Below are 22,671 nucleotides of genomic sequence, written 5' to 3' on the forward strand. Positions count from 1 at the left end.
AGACTCCCAGCTTCCATAATGTCGCTACCCATGTTCTTTTGAGTAAATCAAGAAACAAGGCCAGTCCAGGTTTGAAGAATTGAAAAATAGAATTGTGGATGGGAGGAGCTGCAAAGTAACACTGCAAAGGGCACAGGTCCCAGGAATGGTAGAGAACTAGGACCATTTTGTAGTCCACCACATGGAGTTGTCAGAATTGCTGAATAATGAGGAGGAGGCCTCTAGGGAAATGGTGACCTCTAGGCTCAATTACAGAATTCTGAACTGGGTCCAAGTTAACATTATGCACTCACTGAAAAGGGAAGAAGAGTAAGCTTGACTTTAAATGTTTGAAATCCAAACAGAAATTCAAACATCTGAAATTCAGAAATGAGATTTAGGTTAGTGTTATAGATTTAGAGTATAGCTACTGTTTGAAGCAAGGAATGTGTGGAGTAAGATTCCTAAAAGATAAAATCCTAGAGAACATTTTTTAAATAAGAATATTATAACCTAAAGGAGAATTAAGCTGTACACAATAGTTCATACTATCAAGCCTCACGGGGGCAAATACAAATCAACTTTTAAAGAGCTGACATATGCTGTACACCTTAAACGTACACAGTGACGTGTGCCAACTGTTTCTCAATAAAACAGGATAGAAGGCCTGATATAAATGCAGTTGCCTGCTGGAGAAATGATCACTTCAGATCTCAGGGTAAACATGAACTAAAAATACAAGTTGTTTTAGTTTGTAATATATCTTTTTTCAAATTTAGGACGTGAATGGGATCATTTGACTTTTTTCACTTTACTGATAAAATTGAAAGAAAAATTTATAAGTGTTTTTAACTCCCTCATCATTAGGCAATAAAGGAGATTCTCAAGATAACTACGAATTATATATTTAAGGAGTCATTAGTTATTAACAAACACTGTAGAGATGTAGTATATGTTGTATAATCTATTATATAAATGATAGTATAGCACTGAACCATAAAGGTTCTTTTTAACCTTTCATTGTAAACAATGATCAGGGAAAAGGGACATTTAAAAGAATAATTATATGTATTATGAAAGTAAACATAATGAAACTTCCAGGATGATGATGTATTTTAATTATAACCTGGTTGAAATTCCACATCTATAGCATCATGATATATATATTTACCTGATGAGACTAAAACCATGAGGCTAATACTTGAACAAAAAAAGCATTAAAATTTTTGGGTCAAATTCCACAAGTTTGTCCAGTTTGGAGTTGTTCTTCTAGGTTTAGACCAAAACTCAAATCCGTCCAGCAAGTGCTGTTGCTTTCCTCAATAACATAAAGTTCTAGCCACCGGTGATCCTCAGCTATACTTTGCAGAGAGCATTCACCCCACCCCCCAATAAAACAAATATATTTCATTAAAAACAAAGCCTAAAAGATGAAGAAATAAAATTTTAAAACCAATGATAGTTAAAATAGAGGTTCTGAACTTGAAATGCTTTGTTAGCTTTACTGTGTAGACTAAACTTTTGGCTTCCCGGACTCAGTAATACTAAATTGCCTATTAGGCTTAGTGGCTTCTTGCATCAGCTCCTGCAACTGTCCTATTTGTTCATCACGGAAGTCATTAAGTTTCTCTTCTGGTAGCGCGATTCCAAAACATCCTTTTTCAGTTGAATTTTGTCTGTTTTCTTTAGCTTGTTGCCATAGCACTGCTGCATACGCCTAGTAAAAAGAGAAAAATGAAGGTTACAGATATAAAATTAAAATAAGATCTGTATTCACTCACTTAATGTTGGAGGACTTGAAGAAGTCTAATTCCCAGTACCTATATTCTTCTCCACCACTGCCTTGGATGAAAGAAATCCAAATGATACATTAGCTGTAACTTACCACTCAGTAATAATTTCAGGTATCTTATTTTTAGCATTTTAATAAGTTTAATAGACTTCTTAGCAAAGATCTCACCTGGAAAGGTGGGGGAGGGTGAGACTGGTCCATGGGTGGACTTTGGAAACATGTATCAACCACCCAGAGGCCACATGCGAGATTTGAAGTACAGCAGCATCACAAAGCTCTCCTTAGCCATGGGTCTAGTTTTAAAGTGGGTCTCAAATTCGCTAAGTTGGGTTGTTTGTCTCTGCTGTTGAGTTGTAGGAGTTCTTTACGTAGTTCGGGTATTAAAATCCTTGTCAGATACAGAGTCTGCATTTTCCCCCTATTCTGTAGTTTGTCTTCACTTTGTGTCCTCTGATATACAAAAGTTTTAAATTTTGAAGAATCCCAGTTTGTGTAGTTTTTTTTTTCTCATGCTTTTAGTGTCATATCTAAGACCCTATTGCCAAATCCAAGGCCCTAAGAACTTACTGTTGTTTTCTTTTAGTTGTTTTATGGTTTTAGCTCTTATGTATGTGGTGATAAGAAAAAGTTTTGGGTACAAATTCTGGACCAAACACAATCAAACAACAATCCCAAGGTACTGGAGAATGACCAAAGTAGGTGTTGACTCTCAGAGAACACTGATTAGATGCCTATTTTTATGTCTTTTTGTCTGAGGGAAGAGTTCAGTTGGTGCTGAGTGGTAACTGACTGATGAATCAGCACAGAACCCGGAACGTGAGAAGGGGGAAATCTCAGGGTTGGGGAGGATGAGGTGGGAGAAGTTAGCTACAGAAGGGGAAACCCAAATTGTACAAAGTAACTCTGCCAAAGTCTCTGGCTAACCGCTGCACTAGTCACGACTCAGGACAGACTTAGGTAGCCCAGGTAAGGCAAAAATAACAACAGATATTTCAGCTGCTTTGTGTCAGAGGCCACACAGAGTTTGGAATCTAAGTTAACAGCTTGATAAAATAATAAAATTTATAAACTTTGGAAAAACAGAGTGTAATAATGTCTCTACAATGTATCTATTATTCACAATGGGCAGGGGAAAAATCAAAAATTACTAGAAACATAAAAAAACAGTAAATGCAACCCATAATAAAGAGAAAAGGCAATGCATTAAAATGAGCAAAAGCAGGGATTTTAAAGCAGCTAGAAATCTCACTAGAGAATGGGAAACTGTAAGAACCAAATGAAAGCTCTAGAACTCTAAAATGCAGTAACTGGCATTAAAAAACTTCACAGCATATTGGAGTTGAAAGATTCAAGGAACTTGAAACTATCAGTAGAAATTATCCAATCTGAAAGGGACAATCTATTAAAAATGAACTTAAAAACATCTATCATATGTTTAAAAGGAATCCTAGAAAAAGAGAATTAGGCAGAAAAAAAAAATGTATAGGTTCAAAAAGCTTAACTGGCAAGCACCTAGCAAGATGTTGGGCAAATGAATTTGTAAAATCTGTATTTTCTTAGTTTGCTCACTTTTATTGTTAAAAATGGTGCTGCCAGGTGAAACTGCTAATTACCTTCCTGCTTGGGAAGGGGCTTTGTTATGCTTATGTTGCTGAAGGAGGGGTTTCACATCAAAAATCTTAAGAAGAAGGAAGCCATTTTTGCAGAGTGCTGGAGAGGAGGAGCAGGGAGGTGTGCAATGGGGAACCAGAGCTGACAGACTGGTGGGCCTTTGATTCTAGGAAAAGCCGGATGTGTCAGTAGCTTTGTGAGCTCTGAGGGAAAGGGAAGTGTTTTCCCTCTGTGTGTTTTGATGTGAGGCTAGAACAGTGGTCAGCAAACCATGGCTCTTTGGCCAGCTTAGGAGTACCCTAATTAAGTTAATAACAATGTACCTACCTATATAGTTTAGGTTAAAAAAATTTGGCTCTCAAAAGAAATTTCAATCGTTGTACTGTTGATATTTGGCTCTGTTGACTAATGAGTTTGCCGACCACTGGGCTTGAATAAAGGGATGGCCCACCAGTTTTTGGCTCCACTGTTTCATTACCGTCTGCCCGAATTCAATGGGAACCTGCATGTGCCTGGCTGCGATGGCGGCGACTACTGGCCACACACAAGAGAAACACGCCAAGGCATGTTAGGAAAGTTACTGAAATGGGCCAAAAAGCAAAAATGTTAAGAAAAACTTATAAACAATATGACCAATTTGTATAGATTTAAAAATTAACATTATTTATGGATATAGATACATGAGCAAAATATAAAAACAAACATGGAAACAACAGATACCAATGTCAAGGTACTAATGACCTCTGATGACAAGGAAAGATGGGGTTAGCTGTAATACTGGCATTAATTTTTTATTTTTTAAAAATTATCTAAAGCAAATACTGTAAAATGTTAATATTTGGATGGTGTATCCATAAGTTTCTTATGAATTTTTTCCCTAACTTTACACTTATAAATTTGAGTATATATAATTTCAGAGTTTTCATTAGGATACAATTTATAATAAGGTAACAATCTAATACTTGTGTTTCTTAAGGAAGCTAGAAACACATTTCGTGCAGACGTGTGAGGAGCAGACTCCAGTGGAGGACGGCAATGCAGGAGGCTACTGAGCTCCCTCTTCCCAGACACACTGAATCTACAGCCACATATGAAAAATCCCCTCTTAAAGAAATCCATAAACTAGTTGAGCAACTCCTACCTATTGGGAAATGAGAAAAAAACCATCAAAACAGGTAAGAGAGGCTGAGACACAATTTTGCCACACACTGCAACACAATGCAGCAACACCTCACCAGGCAGGAACTCACAACTCCCAGCTTCTCCCTGAGGAACAAAGGGTTTGCACCCACCGCTACTAAGACTTCCACCTGAGGGACAGGGCCCAAAACAAGTAGCTCCGTCAGCCAACAGGGCTGACGTCCATGAGACCCACAGAAACAGTTCATACAGGCTTGTGCAGATTCCCTGGGCTATCCCCCACGGCCCAGCCCAGAGACAGCAAACTGAGACACCACTTAGTTCCACGAAAGAGACCCAGCTGCAGGTCTTAAAAGCTGTGGCGCGAGGGGACAGGCTTCTAATTTAACACACACCTAGGGGCTGACTGCACTCTTCTGCAGAGACGGGGTGGCTGGTAGGTGCCATCTTGGCCCTCTCCCAAAGCCCCGCCAGTGTCCCAGTGTCGGGAGCTACATGTTTGATGTCCTGCATCTTGTGGCTGCTGCCAAGACTCACGGGTTCAAAAGGAAAATAGTTGTTAGTTAACCGGCTGTCACCCTAGAACTTCACACCAAGGACGGAGCAGACAGACGTGCCCATCCCAGTCTTCCCCTGAAAGAGGTATATCTGCATACTTGACACACTGCCGTGTGAGCTCCCGGTTCCAGTCAGCCTGCGGCTAGGATGAAAAGAAGCCCGTGAGGAATGATCAATGAATATCTTAAGAGGGAAAGACTGTCCCCAAAAGAAAAAAGAACAGCCACCTCCATGCCCGCTCCTCAGCCCCGTGTACCCTCCCGTTCCTGTACTGCCAGGGGGCAGGAACACAGAGAATACCACCTGCAGGACCCCATGCCCGCTCCTCAGCCCCGTGTACCCGCCCGTTCCTGTACTGCCAGGGTGTGAGAACACAGAGAATACCACCTGCAGGACTCCATGCCCGCTCCTCAGCCCCGTGTACCCACCCATTCCTGTACTGCCAGGGGGCAGGAACACAGAGAATACCACCTGCAGGACTCCATGCCCGCTCCTCAGCCCCGTGTACCCTCCCGTTCCTGTACTGCCAGGGTGCAGGAACACAGAGAATACCACCTGCAGGACTCCATGCCCGCTCCTCAGCCCCGTGTGCCCTCCCGTTCCTGTACTGCCAGGGGGCAGGAACACAGAGAATACCACCTGCAGGGCTCCATGCCCGCTCCTCAGCCCCGTGTACCCTCCCGTTCCTGTACTGCCAGGGGGCAGGAACACAGAGAATACCACCTGCAGGGCTCCATGCCCGCTCCTCAGCCCCGTGTACCTGCCTGTTCCTGTACTGCCAGGGTGTGAGAACACAGAGAATACCACCTGCAGGACTCCATGCCCGCTCCTCAGCCCCGTGTGCCCTCCCGTTCCTGTACTGCCAGGGGGCAGGAACACAGAGAATACCACCTGCAGGGCTCCATGCCCGCTCCTCAGCCCCGTGTACCTGCCCGTTCCTGTACTGCCAGGGTGTGAGAACACAGAGAATACCACCTGCAGGGCTCCATGCCCGTTCCTGTACTGCCAGGGTGCAGGGACACAGAGAGTACCACCTGCAGGACTCCATGCCCGCTCCTCAGCCCCGTGTACCCTCCCGTTCCTGTACTGCCAGGGGGCAGGAACACAGAGAGTACCACCTGCAGGACTCCATGCCCGCTCCTCAGCCCCGTGTGCCCTCCCGTTCCTGTACTGCCAGGGTGCAGGAACACAGAGAGTACCACCTGCAGGACTCCATGCCCGCTCCTCAGCCCCGTGTACCTGCCCGTTCCTGTACTGCCAGGGTGCAGGAACACAGAGAATACCACCTGCAGGACTGTACCTGAGGCGGCCAGATACAGGAAGCAGCAGCAATAATTTTTTTTTTTTTTTTTTTGGTGACAGAGTCAGAGATAGGGACAGACAGACAGGAAGGGAGAGAGATGAGAAGCATCAGTTCTTCATTATAGCACCTTACTTGTTCATTGATGGCTTTCTCATATGTGTGCTGACTGGGGGGCTACAGCAGTGAGTGACCCCTTGCCCAAGCTGGTGAGCCTTGCTCAAACCAGATGAGCTGGTGACCTCGGGATTTCGAACCTGGGTCCTCCATGTCTCAGTCCAACGCTTTATCCACTGCACCACCGCCTGGTCAGGCAAAATACAAACTTTCCGATTTAAGTACTCTGCTATGGAAATGTACCCAGAGGGAGGAAGGGGACTTAGAATAAAAAATAAAGAAAAAGCATGTGAGCTACAGCATCCTCTGGTTTCAAGCTTTGATCATTCTAGCATGTAAGAATAAAGCTGCCCCAGAATTCTCCTAAAGTTAGAAGACTCCTATGACTGATTTCTTGAACTAAAAAGAATGCACAGGTTGGCTCAGTGGTAGAGCGTCGGCCTGGCGTGCGGGAGTCCCGGGTTCGATTCCCGGCCAGGGCACACAGGAGAAGCACCCATCTACTTCTCCACCCCTCCCCCTCTCCTTCCTCTCTGTCTCTCTCTTCCCCTCCCACAGCTGAGGCTCCATTGGAGCAAGTGTGGCCCGGGCGCTGGGGATGGCTCCTTGGCCTCTGCCCCAGGCGCTAGAGTGGCTCTGGTCACGACAGAGCGACGCCCCCTGGTGGGCGTGCTGGGTGGATCCCAGTCAGGCGCATACAGGAGTCTGTCTGACTGTCTCTCCCCGTTTCCAGCTTCAGAAAAATAAAATAAAAAAAGAATGCACAGTGCTTCCTCTGGTTTAGTAGCTGCTTCATGTAGCAGAAAGCCATCAAAGAGAGGGGCACTGAGTATGGTGAGAGCAGGTATAGTGGGCTGAATGGTGGCCCCTGAAGATATCAGGTCCCAATAATCCCTGGAGCAGTGGAAGTTACTTTATATGTTAAGGGATTTGCAGACGTATTTAAGTTAGGGAGCTTGAGATGAGATTATCCTGGTGTGCTCAAAATACCCTCACAAATGTTCGTAGAGGAAAGAGAAATTAGACACCGGAGGAGAAGATGATACGAAGATGGAGACAAGTTTGGAGTGATGTGGCCACAAGTCAAGGAATGCCAGCCTCCACCAGAAGAAGCAGGGCGCAGACTCTCCCCCAGAGCCTCCAACCCTTCGATTCAGACATCTGGCCTCCAGAACCGTCAGAGAAGAAGTTCCTGTTGTTTTGAACTACCAAGTTGTGCTAATTTGTTACAGCACTCCCAGAAATACAATTTTAGTAAAGTCTTTTAACCAAAAGGACCAGTTTATAAGTGAAAGATGAACTAGAACTATTTTGGAAACTGCTTCTGTCTTCACTGTACTTGCAAATTTTCTACTTGGGTATTAAACTTGTTTATAGTCTGAATCCAATTGATACAACTAAATTGTGGTAATAAAGTAGATAAAGTCATATTCTATTCTAACATATTCTAATGTATGTAAAGGATAAAAATAAACTAATAAAATGACCTCTAAAGTACAGGTGATCCTCAGGTTACAACACTCTGGTCATATGATGTTTTGAGTTTACGACACTCACTCCCATAAAAACTTTAAACCATTGAGACGTGAGTGTTTCAGCTTACACAGTTAGCATGGCACTTACGTACTACATGGGCGGACGCGTTTGGTTGCGCACAACGGAAGTATACACAGTGCACTATATTTATGCCCTTTCCCTTTTCCTGTGGCTTAGTTGTGTTTTTATGTTCTAGATTATGATTTTAGAACTGTGTTAGGATAGCTGACTTAGGCTAGGGTGTGTTTCAATTTTTACCAAAATTTGGGTTATGTCCTTGTCGCAGGAATGAAACTGTTTTTTTGGATTCTATGTTTTGTGTTTCTGCATTCTATCATGTCTACTGTATAAAACACCCATCTGTGTCTCCTGCTTCTGGTAAGAAGAGGAAGGCAATTACTCTTCAGATGAAACTCAAGAGTAATTGCCCAGCAGGAAGGCAGCAAATCATAATTACATAAATTGCAGATTTAAACACTTTATTATGAAACAGACTGTGTGTGAAATGATTTTGCCCAACTGTAGGCTAATGTAAGTGTCTGCCCATTTAAGATAGGCTAGGCTACACTACGATGTTCAGTAGGATAAATGCATTTTCAATAAAGATATTTTCAACTTAACAATGGTTTGATTGGGTCAAGGAGCATCTATGTGTTAAATCTCACTATGGGAATACAATCAGCAAAATGCTAACTCTGAAAAACTACAAAAAACCACCTCAGTCTTAGCGCTAACAAAGGGAAAAATAACTTTACAGTGCTGACACCCAGAAGACAGCACCTTAACCAAATGACCAAGGCTAACCTCACCAGTAATAAGGGATATCGACAGCATCAACTCCCTGATAATTATGCATGGGGAATGGTATGTCACCTCTGCAGTGCTTTTCCCAAAAATGTCCCACCTCAAATCATAAGAAAACACCAGACAAACCTCAATTAAAGGACATTACAAAATCACTGAGCAGTAGTCTTCAAAAGTTTTGATGTCACAAAAAACAAGGAAGACTAATGAAGTGTGTAACAAATTAGAGGAAACTAAGACAACAATCCCATGAAATGTGGACTGTTGAATCAGGCCCTAGAATAGAAAAAACATTAGTGTAAAAAATGGTAAAATGGAATGTACTAAAGTAGTTGTTAATATTGCACCACTGTCAATTTCTTAGTACTGATAATTATGTAAGATGTTAAAGCTGTATTATTTTCTGTACATCTGAAATTAACTCAAAGTAAAAAGCTAAAAATTCTTTTAATTTCAAATAGATGTAACAGGCAACTAATTACAACTATGTCAATTTATTTGGATTCTTAAACAAAAATACTGTTTAAAAGACAGGCCTGACAAGGCGGTGGCACAGTGGATAGAGCGTCGGACTGGGATGTGGAGGACCCAGGTTTGAGACCCCGAGGTCGCCAGTTTGAGCTCGGGCTCATCTGGTTAGAGCAAAAGCTCACCAGCTTGGACCCAAGGTCGCTGGCTCGAGCAAGAGGTTACTCGGTCTGCTGAAGGCTCGCAGTCAAGGCACATATGAGAAAGCAATATATGAACAACTAAGGTGTCGCAATGCGCAACGAAAAACTAATGATTGATGCTTCTCATCTCTCCGTTCCTGTCTGTCTATCCCTATCTATCCCTCTCTCTGACTCTCTGTCTCTGTAAAAAAAAAAAAAAAAAAAAGAAAGCCAGTCAGGAAATCTTAAACAATGATTGGATGTTTGATGACACTAAGAATCATTGTTGGGGGGGGGGGGGGTGAACACACAATATAGTGTACAGAGATTTGTTGTAGAATTGGGCACCTGAAACCTCTGTAAGTATGTCAAGTAGTATCAACCAACACATTCAACCTAAAAATATTACTGCTGATTTTGAAAGTATACTAATGGTATTACGGTCGTGATTTTAAAGAGTCCCTTTTAGAAATAAATACTGGAGTGTTTGTGAATAAATGTGTATGCTGTATTTGCTTTAAAGTAATTTGGAGGTGAGAGGAGATAGCGTGGGGGTACAGATGAAAAAGATTGGCTAAAGTTGATAAATGCTGAAGTCAAATGATGGGTACCTGATGGTTCATTATGTTCTCTCTTCATGTGCATGTGTTTGAAATTTTTTCCATTAACTAAAAAAAATATACACATATACACATTTATATAACATGTAACTTAAAAATAAAATTAGAAGCAAATTAGCAGCAAATTTAAATAAACAGAATTAACTATGTACAAATACCATTCAACTAAAACTATTTCAGTCACTTCTAAGTTTCAGCTATGGATATTGTATTTAACTTACTTACAAAGCTTCCCAGGCACTGAAAAGCCACCGTTTGGCTATTCTAACCACAATCCCGTAACTGTAGAGAGAGTCCTCTCATAGTGCTTTAACTTTTCAAACCGAAAATCAGAGTTCTCAATTCTTTGTTTCAGTGGGAGAGGGATATCAACGCTATATTTAATTTTTGTGAATGAGCAAAGAAAAAAAGCAAACTATTTTATTCAGATTCAAATATTATTTGTTCTTTGCCATCTCAACTTCTAAAACATTCACATTTTCTTCTTGTAAGAATTCAAAGAAAAAAACTAGTTCACTTTAAGGGTATCTTTTCCCAATCCTGAGACCTTTAGTTCCGATAAAGTCATAATGATTACATTGGTAACAAAGCTTTGTTCCTTCTAGTGCCTGCTATTAATTAATCTTGTTTGATCCTCACTCTCTCCTATTGTCAATTAAGTGTTTAAGTTTCTCTTTCCTCCTTAGTAAATGTTCATTTGAGAACACAATAAGGTTCTTTCATTAAAAATGCCTACATCGGCCCTGGCCGGTTGGCTCAGCGGTAGAGTGTCGGCCTGGTGTGCGGGGGACCCGGGTTCGATTCCCGGCCAGGACACATAGGAGAAGCGCTCATTTGCTTCTCCACCCCCACCCCCTCCTTCCTCTCTGTCCCTCTCTTCCCCTCCCGCAGCCAAGGCTCCATTGGAGCAAAGATGGCCCGGGCGCTGGGGATGGCTCCTTGGCCTCTGCCCCAGGCGCTAGAGTGGCTCTGGTTGCGGCAGAGCGAAGCCCCGGAGGGGCAGAGCATCGCCCCTGGTGGGCGTGCCGGGTGGATCCCGGTCGGGCGCATGCGGGAGTCTGTCTGACTGTCTCTCCCCATTTCCAGCTTCAGAAAAATACAAAAAAAAAAAAAAAAAAGAAAAAAAAATGCCTACATCTACCGGCAGTTTTTCTGTTTCTGGAAATATTTCTTAAATACCTTAGCAATATCATAATTTTTTAAGCTATATACATTTTAAGTCTAAGTAAAACACACCAAAATCACTAGGTTTTGCAACACAGTCCTCACCAAAGAACACCATTTGGAATTGATACTTTAGCACATGCTTGTGAACTCTGATAAAATTCATTAATCATTGTTACCATTTGTATTTATAGAGTGAATTGTTGGATTTGTGCTACCTTCCCCACCCGCTAGCATCAAAGTGAAATAAAATTCCTTATACACATGACACACAAGAGTTGAAACTGATTAATTCTTATGAACAAATTGGGGCCATAATTATTTAACATGGCAATAAGGAGTAGAGTTGTCAGGAATGAAGAGAATGGGATTTAAACATAGGACGGTGAGTCACAGAAAGTCAGAAATCAAGAAAACAGATCTATGGCGTTGGCTGGAGCATTGTCCCAATATGCCAAGATTATGGGTTCGATCCCCAATCAGGGCACATACAGGAGACAAATAACAAATGCACAGATAAGTGGAACAACAAATCAATATCTTTAAAATAAAATAAAAAATTTTACAGAAAATAGATCTATGGATTTCAGAGAGTTTTCAGACTATAAATGTAAGTAACAGGAATATCAGGGCTGAAATTCATATGTTAAAGAAATACGTATATATAGAAGAAAAGAAAGAATTGTTCAAATTAACTATGGTACATCTACACTATAGGTTAGTAAGCAATAATTAAAAAGAAACAAGTCAAACATGGACATAGAATTCCCCAAGACAAGTGAAAAAAGCAAGCTGCAGAATACAGGGGTGTCCCCGGGTTACGACAGTCTCAACCTGACATTTCAAGCTTATGACGCTCACTCCCATAAAAACTTAAAAATATTAAGACATGTTTCAGCTTACGCCGTTAGCATTATACTTACGGACTGCATGGGTAAACTAGTTTGGTTGCGCACGGCAGAAGAAGATGCAGTGGTGAGGAATTTTTTTTACACTCATTTTTTGTCATTTTTCCTGTTACTACAGTACAATATACAGTGCAGTATGTTTATGTCCTTTTCCTTTTTCTGTGGCTCAGCTGTATTTTTATGTTCTAGATTATGATTTTACAACTGTGTTAGGATAGGTAAGTGACTTAGGCCAGGCAGGGTGTGTTTCGACTTACACCAAATTTTGGGTTACATTGCTTAAGAATGGAACTGTGTCATAACCTGAGAAACTCTTGTATTTATAAATACAATGCTATTTGTATGTTTTTAAAATACATACAAATTTATATATGTAATAGAATGTTTATATATACTGCTTACAAAATTAGGGGATATTTCAAAATGAGTATGAAGCGATAAAAAAAAAAGCATTTGATTTTTCTTTATTAAACAAGAACATCATCAGAAAAGCAAATGATTCCAAGAAAGTTTTTTGATTATGCAAATGAGATGTGAAACTAACTCTTACGTCCTTGGTGAAAATGCACTATTCAAAAGGCTGAAAGTACTGGAGTATCTGAACGTTCCATAATCCCCTAATTCTTGTGAGCAGTGTAGTTATATGTAAATAGAGAAGCTAAAAGGATGTCCACAAAAGTTTGGGGAGCAGTCTTTAACACTTTGTTTTGAACATTTTACCTTGGGATTGTTTTGATATCATAATATGTAAATAATTAATATTTAAGTAATTAAATGGGAGAGAAAGAAAGCAAGGAGAGACTCTTATCAGGAGAAATTCTGAAGTGGAGAAAAGTTATAGGTCTGGTTTTCATTGTATGACAGGTCCTACCAGGAGAGACCAAATCAATTTACCTAATTGTAATTAATTAATCTGGCTGTAAAGATTAACAAAAGAAAATGCAAATTCTCATTACTTCGTTTAATCACATATTTACTATTTGCCATTCTTTGTTCTTTAAAATAAACCTGCAACTAAATAACAAAAAAGTACCATCAGAAACATTTTTGATTCCATAAGAAATCATGATATATGAAAATCCAAACTGTCAAACTCTGTAAATAAAAAGGTAACTGACTCACAAAAGGATATTCGTATTGAGAAAAGCATTTATCATAGGCTCAATGGTTAAGGAGTCTCCTCCTTTTGAACTACATAAATCAAATTATAAATTCCCTTACAAGACAGGCACACAATGATGCTGCCATGCCCGTAATTTCCTGGGAAACTAAAATGGTAATTGAATTGTGGCAAATTAAATTACTTGTATTTCTTCAATATGAACTCACAAAGAGAAGAACAACTACTAGATCTAGAAGGAGAAAATTACTTTTCTCCCAAAATTATTGTAAGGTGTGTTAGCAACATCGAACCAGCAAGCTTAAGTTTGGAGCATTTAATCAAGCTGTCCCTAGAGAAGTGATTAAAAATGCCATGCATCCCCAAGGAACACAAACAACAGAAACATCCCCCTCCGTAAAAAAGCCTGGAAGTGACCGGAATTACAGAAACTAAATGCAAAGACAGCGTGGGGACTTGAAGTAGAGCTGCCCAAGTCATTAATGTATTTTATATTACAGAAAAGAGGAATCTATGTTGGCAATGATAATAAATTTAATTTCTTGGCTCTCTTTGACCAAGTCTCATGATTTTCAAGTCATTGATGATAGATTACCCATTTTTAAAGTAAAAAAAATATCATCAAAGAACAACCTATGCTGTTTCTTAGCCCATAAACACTGATTCACAGAAAACAAACGAATACAAAGTAGCACCAGTGTCAGCAGTATTTCTCAGGTGGCCATGAAGCTGGGCCTCTCTGGAATCAAGTTCCCCAGGTTCCTCTGTCCAGTGAAGTAAGCCAGACTCAGGACTTACCTGTGACTCTGGGATGAGCAAAGGTGCTAGTTGCTATTTACAGCAATGCAAAAAGAGAGAGAGAAAGAGAGAGAGAGACTAGAAGCAAGAACATGAAGGATTCTTGGTTAGGGAAGCAGTAAGGAAATGTAGAAAAGATCTGGTTCACAAATGCTTTTTACACTTATTCACTATAAATTCTGTATGTCCTTGACATGAGACACATACAAATCAAGTATGTCATGCTAGCAGAAATGAGAAGCCAATGCAGTTAACACATCCCTATGTATGGGTTCCATCCAAAAGTTCTTAGAAGCTTCGTAATAGCACTGTATTCAAAGTAAATAATATTATGTAACTTATACTTACAGCACTTTTCCCCACCTAAAAATATATATATTCATAAAAGTAATTTTAAAGCTACGTTTTCCTGATCATCTCAAAAACCATGGAGGTAAATGGACTCTATGGACATTTTATGCTTTATTATAGCAACTTTATTCTTTTGTGATACAATTTGCCTTAATAAATTTTACAACACTTCATTATATTATAGATATAGAATAAAACCTGTAATACTATGATGCATTACACAGGATAATGAAAAATAATAAACTGGACATCTTTATTAGACCTACCAAATGTGTGTAGTACAGGTTTGTTGTGAGAATTAAATGATAAGCAGTATTTTTAAAAGGTATTTGTACACAGGCTGTGAAAGACTGCAGATTATACTCTTGGTGGCTCTTTGTGAGAACTCTTGCCTGGAATGTTGTCCCCATGGCAGGTTTGGCCTTGAGGTCACAGTTTAAAGGTCTCTTCTTTAGAAAGGCCGTCTGACTCACCTAGATAGCCCTAAATTTCCTAATCTGACATTATTTTATTTCCCTACTAAACAAACCATGAGACACAGGGACACATGTATCCTTTCAGTCCTGAATTTCCTTCGTCTAGCTAGTACAGGCCTGGTTTAAAGAAAGTACTCAGTCATGATCTTTATAATGAATAAGCAGATGTCCAATCATCTACTAAAAACCATTCTTTCAGGGTATTACTATGGTACAATGTCAAATGCCTAATCCTCAAATATACCTACTTTTTTTAAAAGGATTTATAATTTTAAATTTGATATTCACTTTACAAAAGCATCTACGCTCTCTTCAATATCTTCTATTTTTATTGATATTTTCATAGGTTATCTCTGCTCAGTAGTTTTTAAACTCTTTGGTCTCGGAACTCTTTTATACTTAAAAAAAAAGTTTTTGTTATGTGGATTATATCTACCAACATTCACCTTATTAGAAATTAAAACTTATTTTTAAGATTATAATTCATTAAAGATAATATATGTATTATCATGACTTCATAAAATTGATAAATTCACAAAGTAACAGCACATCTTTATGAAAAACAACTTTGTTTTCAAAAATAAAAAACCTCTTATAAGAATGGCATTGAAGGGAAGAGCAAAAATAAATGAACGGGACATCAAATTAAAAAGCTTCTGCATAAAAGAAACCAACAAAACAAAAAGCCAACCAATTATGTAAATGAGAAGATATTTGTAAAGGATACCTCTGATAATGGGCTAATATCTAAAATATATAAAGAACTCATAAAACTCAACAACAAAAATCCAATTAAAAAATGGGCAGAGAACCTGAACACTTTTCCCAAGAAGACATACAGATGTCTTAAATTTTAATGTCATAGAATAGGAAAAGTTCACTGATATGCATTGCAGCTAACCTTTTAGAAACTACCAGTTGTCCAGTTTGGGTGTAGTGTCAATAATATACACGGTTACATCATGCAATAGATGTATGAAAAGATGCTCAATTTCACTAGCTCTAAGGGAAATTCAAATCAAAATACCACCTCACATCTGTGAGAATGGCTATTATCAATAAGACAGAAAATAACAAGTGTTGGGGAGATGTGGAGAAAAGGTTACCCTTGCACACTGCAGATGAAAACATAAGTTGGTGCAGGCTCTATGGAAAACAGTATGGAGGTTCCTCAAAAAGTTAGGACTAGAGCTACCATATGACCCAGCCATCCCTCCTCTGGTTATCTACCTGAAAGATTTGAAACACTGATTCATAAAGGTATATGTACTCCTATGTTCACTGCATCAATTATTCCCAGTAACCAAGACATGGAAACACCTTAAATGTCCTTCAACAGATGACTGGATAAAGATTTAGTTCACATATACAATGGAAAACTACTCAGCTATAAAAAAATGACAAAATATTACCATTTGTGACATGGACCTTGAGAGTATTCTATTAAGTAAAATAAAAGAGAAGAACCATATAATTTGACCCATATGTGGGATATGAAACAGAAACAAAAAATAAACTCATAGACACGGACAACAGTATAGTGGTTACCAGAGGGGAAGGGGGAAGGAGAAGGGACAGGGATGGGTGAAGAAGGTTAAGGGGGTCAAATGTATGATAATAGATGGAGACTAGACTTTGGGTGATGAGTATATAATGCAATATACAGGTGAAGTTTTATAGAATTACATTTCTATTAATGTTGCCCTAATAAATTTAATTTGAAAAATTAATTTTTTTTAATAGTGGCATTGTTTTACAACTCTGCAAATCTAATGTCTGGCTTACTAAAAAGACAGCTGGATTCTCATACCTGTTGTGATATATAATTTTGGTTGAAGTACCGTATTTCCCCATGTATAAGACGCACCTAATTCTAGAGTCCAAAATTTAGAGAGAGAAAAAGTACTACATAAAGTAGTTAAACTCAAGTTTTAGTCATCATAAAATTCTTTCCCGCAAAAAAGTGGGAAATGCAAGTAAAAAAACTACAACCACTGTATAAGATGCACCCAGTTTTAGACCTCAAATTTTTCAAAAAAGGGTGCGTCATATACATGAGGAAATAAAGTGTAAGAAAAAAGGATAGTCTCACACTGATATAACAGTTTAAAAGGAGGGAGTATCTTGGCCCGGGCGCTGGGGATGGCTCCTTGGCCTCTGCCTCAGGCGCTAGAGTGGCTCTGGTAGTGACAGAGCGACACCCCAGATGGGCAGAGCATCGCCCCCTGGTGGGCGTGCCGGGTGGATCCCGGTCGGGCGCATGCGGGAGTCTGTCTGACTGCCTCCGTTTCCAGGTTCAGAAAAATACAAAAAAAAAAAAAATGTCTATAAAAAAAAAAAGGAGGGAGTATCTTAATACTTTTTCTGATGACCGTGGATATTATTCTTTGACACTACACCAAAACTGGACAAGTCGTAGTTTCTGAAAGGTTAGCTGCAATGCAAATCAGTGAACTTTTCCTATTCTATGACATTAAAATTTATTGTTCTAGTTCATCCTGTGAGTGATTTTTTTTTACACATAATTCTGTAACATCATGCATTGGTAATATGAAAAATACTAGCTTATTTGGGTTATGCCAATCTTCCAAATGCTGACATTATATAATATTTAAAAATTACATTTGTTAATATCATTACTGATAAAATAAGGAAAATCTTTAAAGTGTTGAAACTGTAAAACTGACAATGGTGAATATAAGTTGTCCAAAATTCTAAATTTTGCTTGAAAGCTCAAACTTTATTTTTGGCAATAAATGTCAGTTATTTGCAGTGAAGAGACAAGCTTATCCCACCTATTTTTGAGAAAATGTCTATAAATATCAAAGTCCAAATAACAATTACTTGTCGGGTTTTTTAGGTAAAAATGGTGTACAATTTTTACACTGGATGATTTTGCCTGGCCTGTGGTAGCACAGCGGAGAGAGCATTGACCTGGAGCATTGATCTGGAATATTTAGGTCGCTGGTTCAAAACCCTGGGATTGCCCGGTCAAGGCACATACGATAAGCAAGCAACAACTAAAGTGAAGCAACTATGAGTTGATACTTCTTGCTCCCCACCCCTATGTCTCCTCTCTCTGTAAAATCAATCAATAAATCTTTTTATAAAACGGCTAAGTTTGCAACTCAAATATCTGCATTGGCACTTTTACTCGAGGCAATCATTACCCTTCGGTATGAAGCCACAGTGCTTCATGAGTACTTCCCATTTCTTCACACAGAATACTAAAAAGACATGTACTAAAAAAGCCAAGATTTAATCAAATTCATCATTTGCTGTTTCATTAAGCATATTCTTAAAATAGGCTTTAAAACAAAACAAAAACAAAACAGCTAAGTGCCTGGCAGGGAGGAAGAGAGTCCCGCCTGCACCTCAGTGTGTGCTCGGGGGCCAGCAGTCCCACAGCCACTGGGGTGGCACACACAGCTGCACACCCAGAGCACAGTCGTTCACAAAGTATCTTCGCAGCCCTCTAAGCCCACTGCACGCTCTTCCTTAGGAAAGAGAATTCTTGTATTTGGAAATGCTGCATACTATATCCCATCTTACAGATTAATTCTATCTGTTAATATATTATATTAAAGTCTGAAAAGCACCACAGTGAAAAAAGAGAAATAAAGGAAAACTATAAAACTGTTTAACACAATGTTCCAAACATGTCTATAGAACCTCTTTAAACATGACTATAGCCAGAAAATTTCATGTTTAAAAGGAAGATTCCAACTTCTCTCACAGAAAAGCCACCCTTCTGACTCTGCTTTCATTAATGTTTACTATAGTTATCAATTATCTAACTGCTATAAGAATTTCACAAAAATAAGACATAGTCTTTCTAATTTCTCTTGGCTCAGTGGTAGAGCATCGGCCTGGCATGCAGGAGTCCCGGGTTCAATTCCCGGCCAGGGCACACAGAAGCGCCCATCTGCTTCTCCACCCCTCCCCCTCTCCTTCCTCTCTGTCTCTCTCTTCTCCTCCTGCAGCCAAAAATCCATTGGAGCAAACTTGGCCCGGGCACTGAGGATGGCTCCATGGCCTCTGCCTCAGGCACTAGAATGGCTCTGGTCACAACAGAGCGATGCCCCAGATGGGCAGAGCATCGCCCCCTGGTGGGCGTGCCGGGTGGATCCCGGTCAGGTGCATGCGGGAGTCTGTCTGACTGCCTCCCCGTTTCCAACTTCAGAAAAATAAAAAAATAAAAAAAGTGTGAAAAGAACTATATGGCCAACTCAGTAAGACATGAAACAGATGAGATAAAACTTTTGGAAAAGAAGTAAAATGATTTACATGTAATATAGTTAACAATCAAAACTTTAAAAGATTGAAAACATTAGAAGTAATAGGGGCATTCAGTATGAGTTACTACCAAAATTAACAGCAACACACACAACACACAAATCAAAGGCAACTTAAATTGAGAGATAAATCCATGTCAATTCTTCCCAAACTGTTTCATTCGATGCAAAACGAATCAAAATTCCAGCAGGGTTTTTGTAGAAATTGATTTTTAAACATATGGAAAGTTAAAGGAACTAAAATAAACAATAATCAAAACAGTTTTGAGAAAGAAGAAAGTTGGAAGACTTACATGATTTCGAGACTTACTATAAAGCTACATTAAGACAGTGTGGTAGAGGTAGGATACACTGAATAGAACAGAATAGTGAACCCAGAAAGAGATCCCACAGCCAAATGAGTATTTACAAAGGTTCAAAGGCAATTCAATGAAGAAAAGGGATCTTTTCAACAAAAAGTGCTAAAATGACTGAACAGTCATACACAAAAAAAGTGAAACTCAACCTATACCTCACGCTATATACAAAAATCAACTCAAAATGGATCATATACTCAAGTTTTAAAAAGTAAATTATATAACTTCTGGGGGAAAAATCACAGGGAAACATATTTGTGACCTTAGGATATACAAAACTTTCTTATATACATAAAAACAATCCATATAAGAAAAAAATTTATAAACTGGATTTAATAAACTTGCTTTTATAAAAACACCTAAAACAATGAAAAGGCAAGCCACAGACTGAAAATATATGCGCAAAACGTATCTGACAAAGGACTTGTATCCAGATATAAGAATTCTTATAACTCAATAATAAGGAAACAAATAACAACAAAAAGGTGTGAGGACAAAAGGTTTGAACATATACCAAAAATATAGGGATAGCAATAAGCCCACGGAGAAAAGCGCTGGCCTGGGCCCAGGAGGGAGGGAGAGAGCAGTAGAGAGGACCTAGGGGCACGGTGCTAAGGGAACGAAGCTGGAGAGAAACAAACACTATCACTTCACTTACAAGTGGAATCCAAAAACTATACAAAAGAAAACAGACTCATCAGTACAAAGAACAAACTGATAGCTGCCAGAGGGTTGGGCAGTGGGGTATGGGCAAAAAGGTATGAGATTAAGAGATACAAACTTATAATATAACATAAATAAGTCAGGGAGATATAAAGCACAGCATAGAACTTTGTACAGTAACAGATGGTTATGAAACTTCTCGTGGCGGTCACTTTGTAAGGTATATAATTGTCAAATCACTATGTAGTACACTTCAAACTAATATAATATTGTATGTCAACTATAATTAAAAAGAGCTTTACTTTCCAGAATAAAAAAAATGAGAAATTATGTTAATTTAAAAACATGATGCACTCAAATTAATACGTTGAAATATATGACTTCACACATAGGTAGGATATAAAACTGAGACTCATGGACATAGATAAAAGTCGAGTGGTTAAGGGGGGTGGGGGATGGGAACTGGGAGTAAAGAGGGACAAATATACTGTGACAGAAAATGATTTGACTTTGGGTGATGGGCACACAACACAATCAGCAGTTCCAATGCTATAGAATGTTTACCTGATGCCTAGTCTGTAGTGGCACAGAGGATGGGGCAAAAACATGGAATTCTGAGGTCACTGGTTCGAAACTATACGCTTGCTTGGTCAAGGCACATACAACAAGCCAGCTATGAATGACTAAAGTGAAGCAACTATGAGTTGATACTTCTTGTGTTCCTCCTCCGCCCCCCGTAAAATCAATGAATAAAATGTTTAAAAAAAGAAACCACTTTCTTAAAAAAAAATGTTTACCTGAAACCTATGTATTCTTATTGATCAGTGTCACCTCATTCAGTTTAATTTTCTAAATAAAATTTAAAACAAAACCTTCAAGAAAGGTTTATTTATTTATCAAGAAAATAAAACAAGCAGTATATTTTCTAATAATTAATTTATATTCTGATTTGCATAAAAATGTGTAACAAGTTAACAATTCTCAAGACACTCTCCAAAATAATTGTTAAAAGGTCAAATGAGTTACTATATCAAATAACGTATTTTTTTAAATCATATATGAGTTGACATTATTTTTACATTTCAATTTGCAGTGTGTGCCATGATCCAAAGCAAGCTACTATTAAATACTATTTTGATTCTGAAAGACAAAATTTAACAGAAAATTAAAATAGACTATGTCTTTTCTGTATTTAAATATTATTCTAATAAACCAAATGAGAGAGTATGTGCCACTGTCATACGTGGTAGGCAGTTAGACATGAGCAGAGCAAGGACTATAGGCCAGGCCCAGAAGGTCACCAGGGTGGAAAGCCCCAGGTGTCTGGCATTGGGCAAAACTGGGAAGACAAGGCTCTTGTCCCAGGGTAACCTTTCCTCCCCTGACATAGTGCTGGTCATGCGGTTTAGACCCCCTGATCCCATCTCTCTGGTCATGCAGTTCAGGCCCTCCCTAACCTTTCCTCCCCTGACATAGTGCTGGTCATGCGGTTTAGACCCCCTGATCCCATCTCTCTGGTCATGCAGTTCAGGCCCTCCCTAACCTTTCCTCCCTTGGTATGCTGCTAGTCATTGTGGCTTAGACCCCCTTAGCAGGACAGTAGACAAGGGGGCTCATTCACTCCTATGCATAACATCTAGGCCTCAGTTGTGTTTCAGTGCCAGGCCCAGAAAAGCAGCAAAATCAGACAGCAATGCCAAGGCTGACCTCAGGACCAGCTGCATTAGCTAATGACGCCCTGCCGGCGCCGATCAGTGGAGACCATGACCCTAAAGACCTTCGGATGGAGGACCTGGCATGCTCTCCCTCCTAGGAGCTCACCCATAACCTTCCCTTCCTCCTTCCCTTCTCTTCCCCCACAGGCACGTGTCTCCTAAACTCTAAGGGTCCTCACGAGACTGGTAACCAGGGGAGCAGCAGAGGGGCTAACCCCGATCCTGTCTCTAAGGCCCCCTTTTCTCTGACTTCCCAGTGAGCCAAAACAGCCCCACCGAGGCTGGCTCTCCTGTTGCTTCTTCTGTTCTAGGCCTTTCCTTGCTTTACTGTCCCAGCTTTAATAAACTTTCTCTCAAAATCACCAGGACTCGTGTTCTGAAACATTTCCAGCACGAAGTTGAAAACCTTCATTCACATCACCAGCTGGCTGCAGGCAGACCCAAAGGGCCAGGTCCCCTGTCCAGTAGCAATACCATAACGGCATTACATGAGTTACCCAGAAAAAACATATCTATAACCAACCAAAAATTAAAAAAACACTCCATCATTACAGGATACTATACGATTAAACATATGAGAAATGTATTTCAGATATTTACTCTTAGGTTCAAAAATAAATAATAGGAAGAGGGAAAAAACTCATAGAGCAACTCGATAAAAGACATGGGGAAACAATGCCAAAGTATAAATCCATCCTCAACACACTCCTCTAAGTGT

The 22,671-nt window shown here is 39.5% G+C and overlaps 1 protein-coding gene across 1 annotated transcript in view; it reads right to left on the reverse strand.

The window, feature by feature from the left end:
- Positions 1 to 1,085: 1,085 nt before the first annotated feature.
- SDHAF3 (succinate dehydrogenase complex assembly factor 3) overlaps positions 1,086 to 22,671 on the reverse strand; it is a 53,156-nt gene continuing 31,570 nt past the window's right edge. The window contains exon 2 of the mRNA XM_066353890.1: positions 1,086 to 1,696. Within this exon, the coding sequence (XP_066209987.1) occupies positions 1,493 to 1,696 (204 nt within the window). The 3' untranslated portion in view covers positions 1,086 to 1,492. The remainder of the gene's footprint in view (positions 1,697 to 22,671) is intronic.

This window comes from Saccopteryx leptura, chromosome 12 (genome assembly GCF_036850995.1).
Source record: "Saccopteryx leptura isolate mSacLep1 chromosome 12, mSacLep1_pri_phased_curated, whole genome shotgun sequence".
Lineage (NCBI taxonomy): Eukaryota > Metazoa > Chordata > Mammalia > Chiroptera > Emballonuridae > Saccopteryx > Saccopteryx leptura.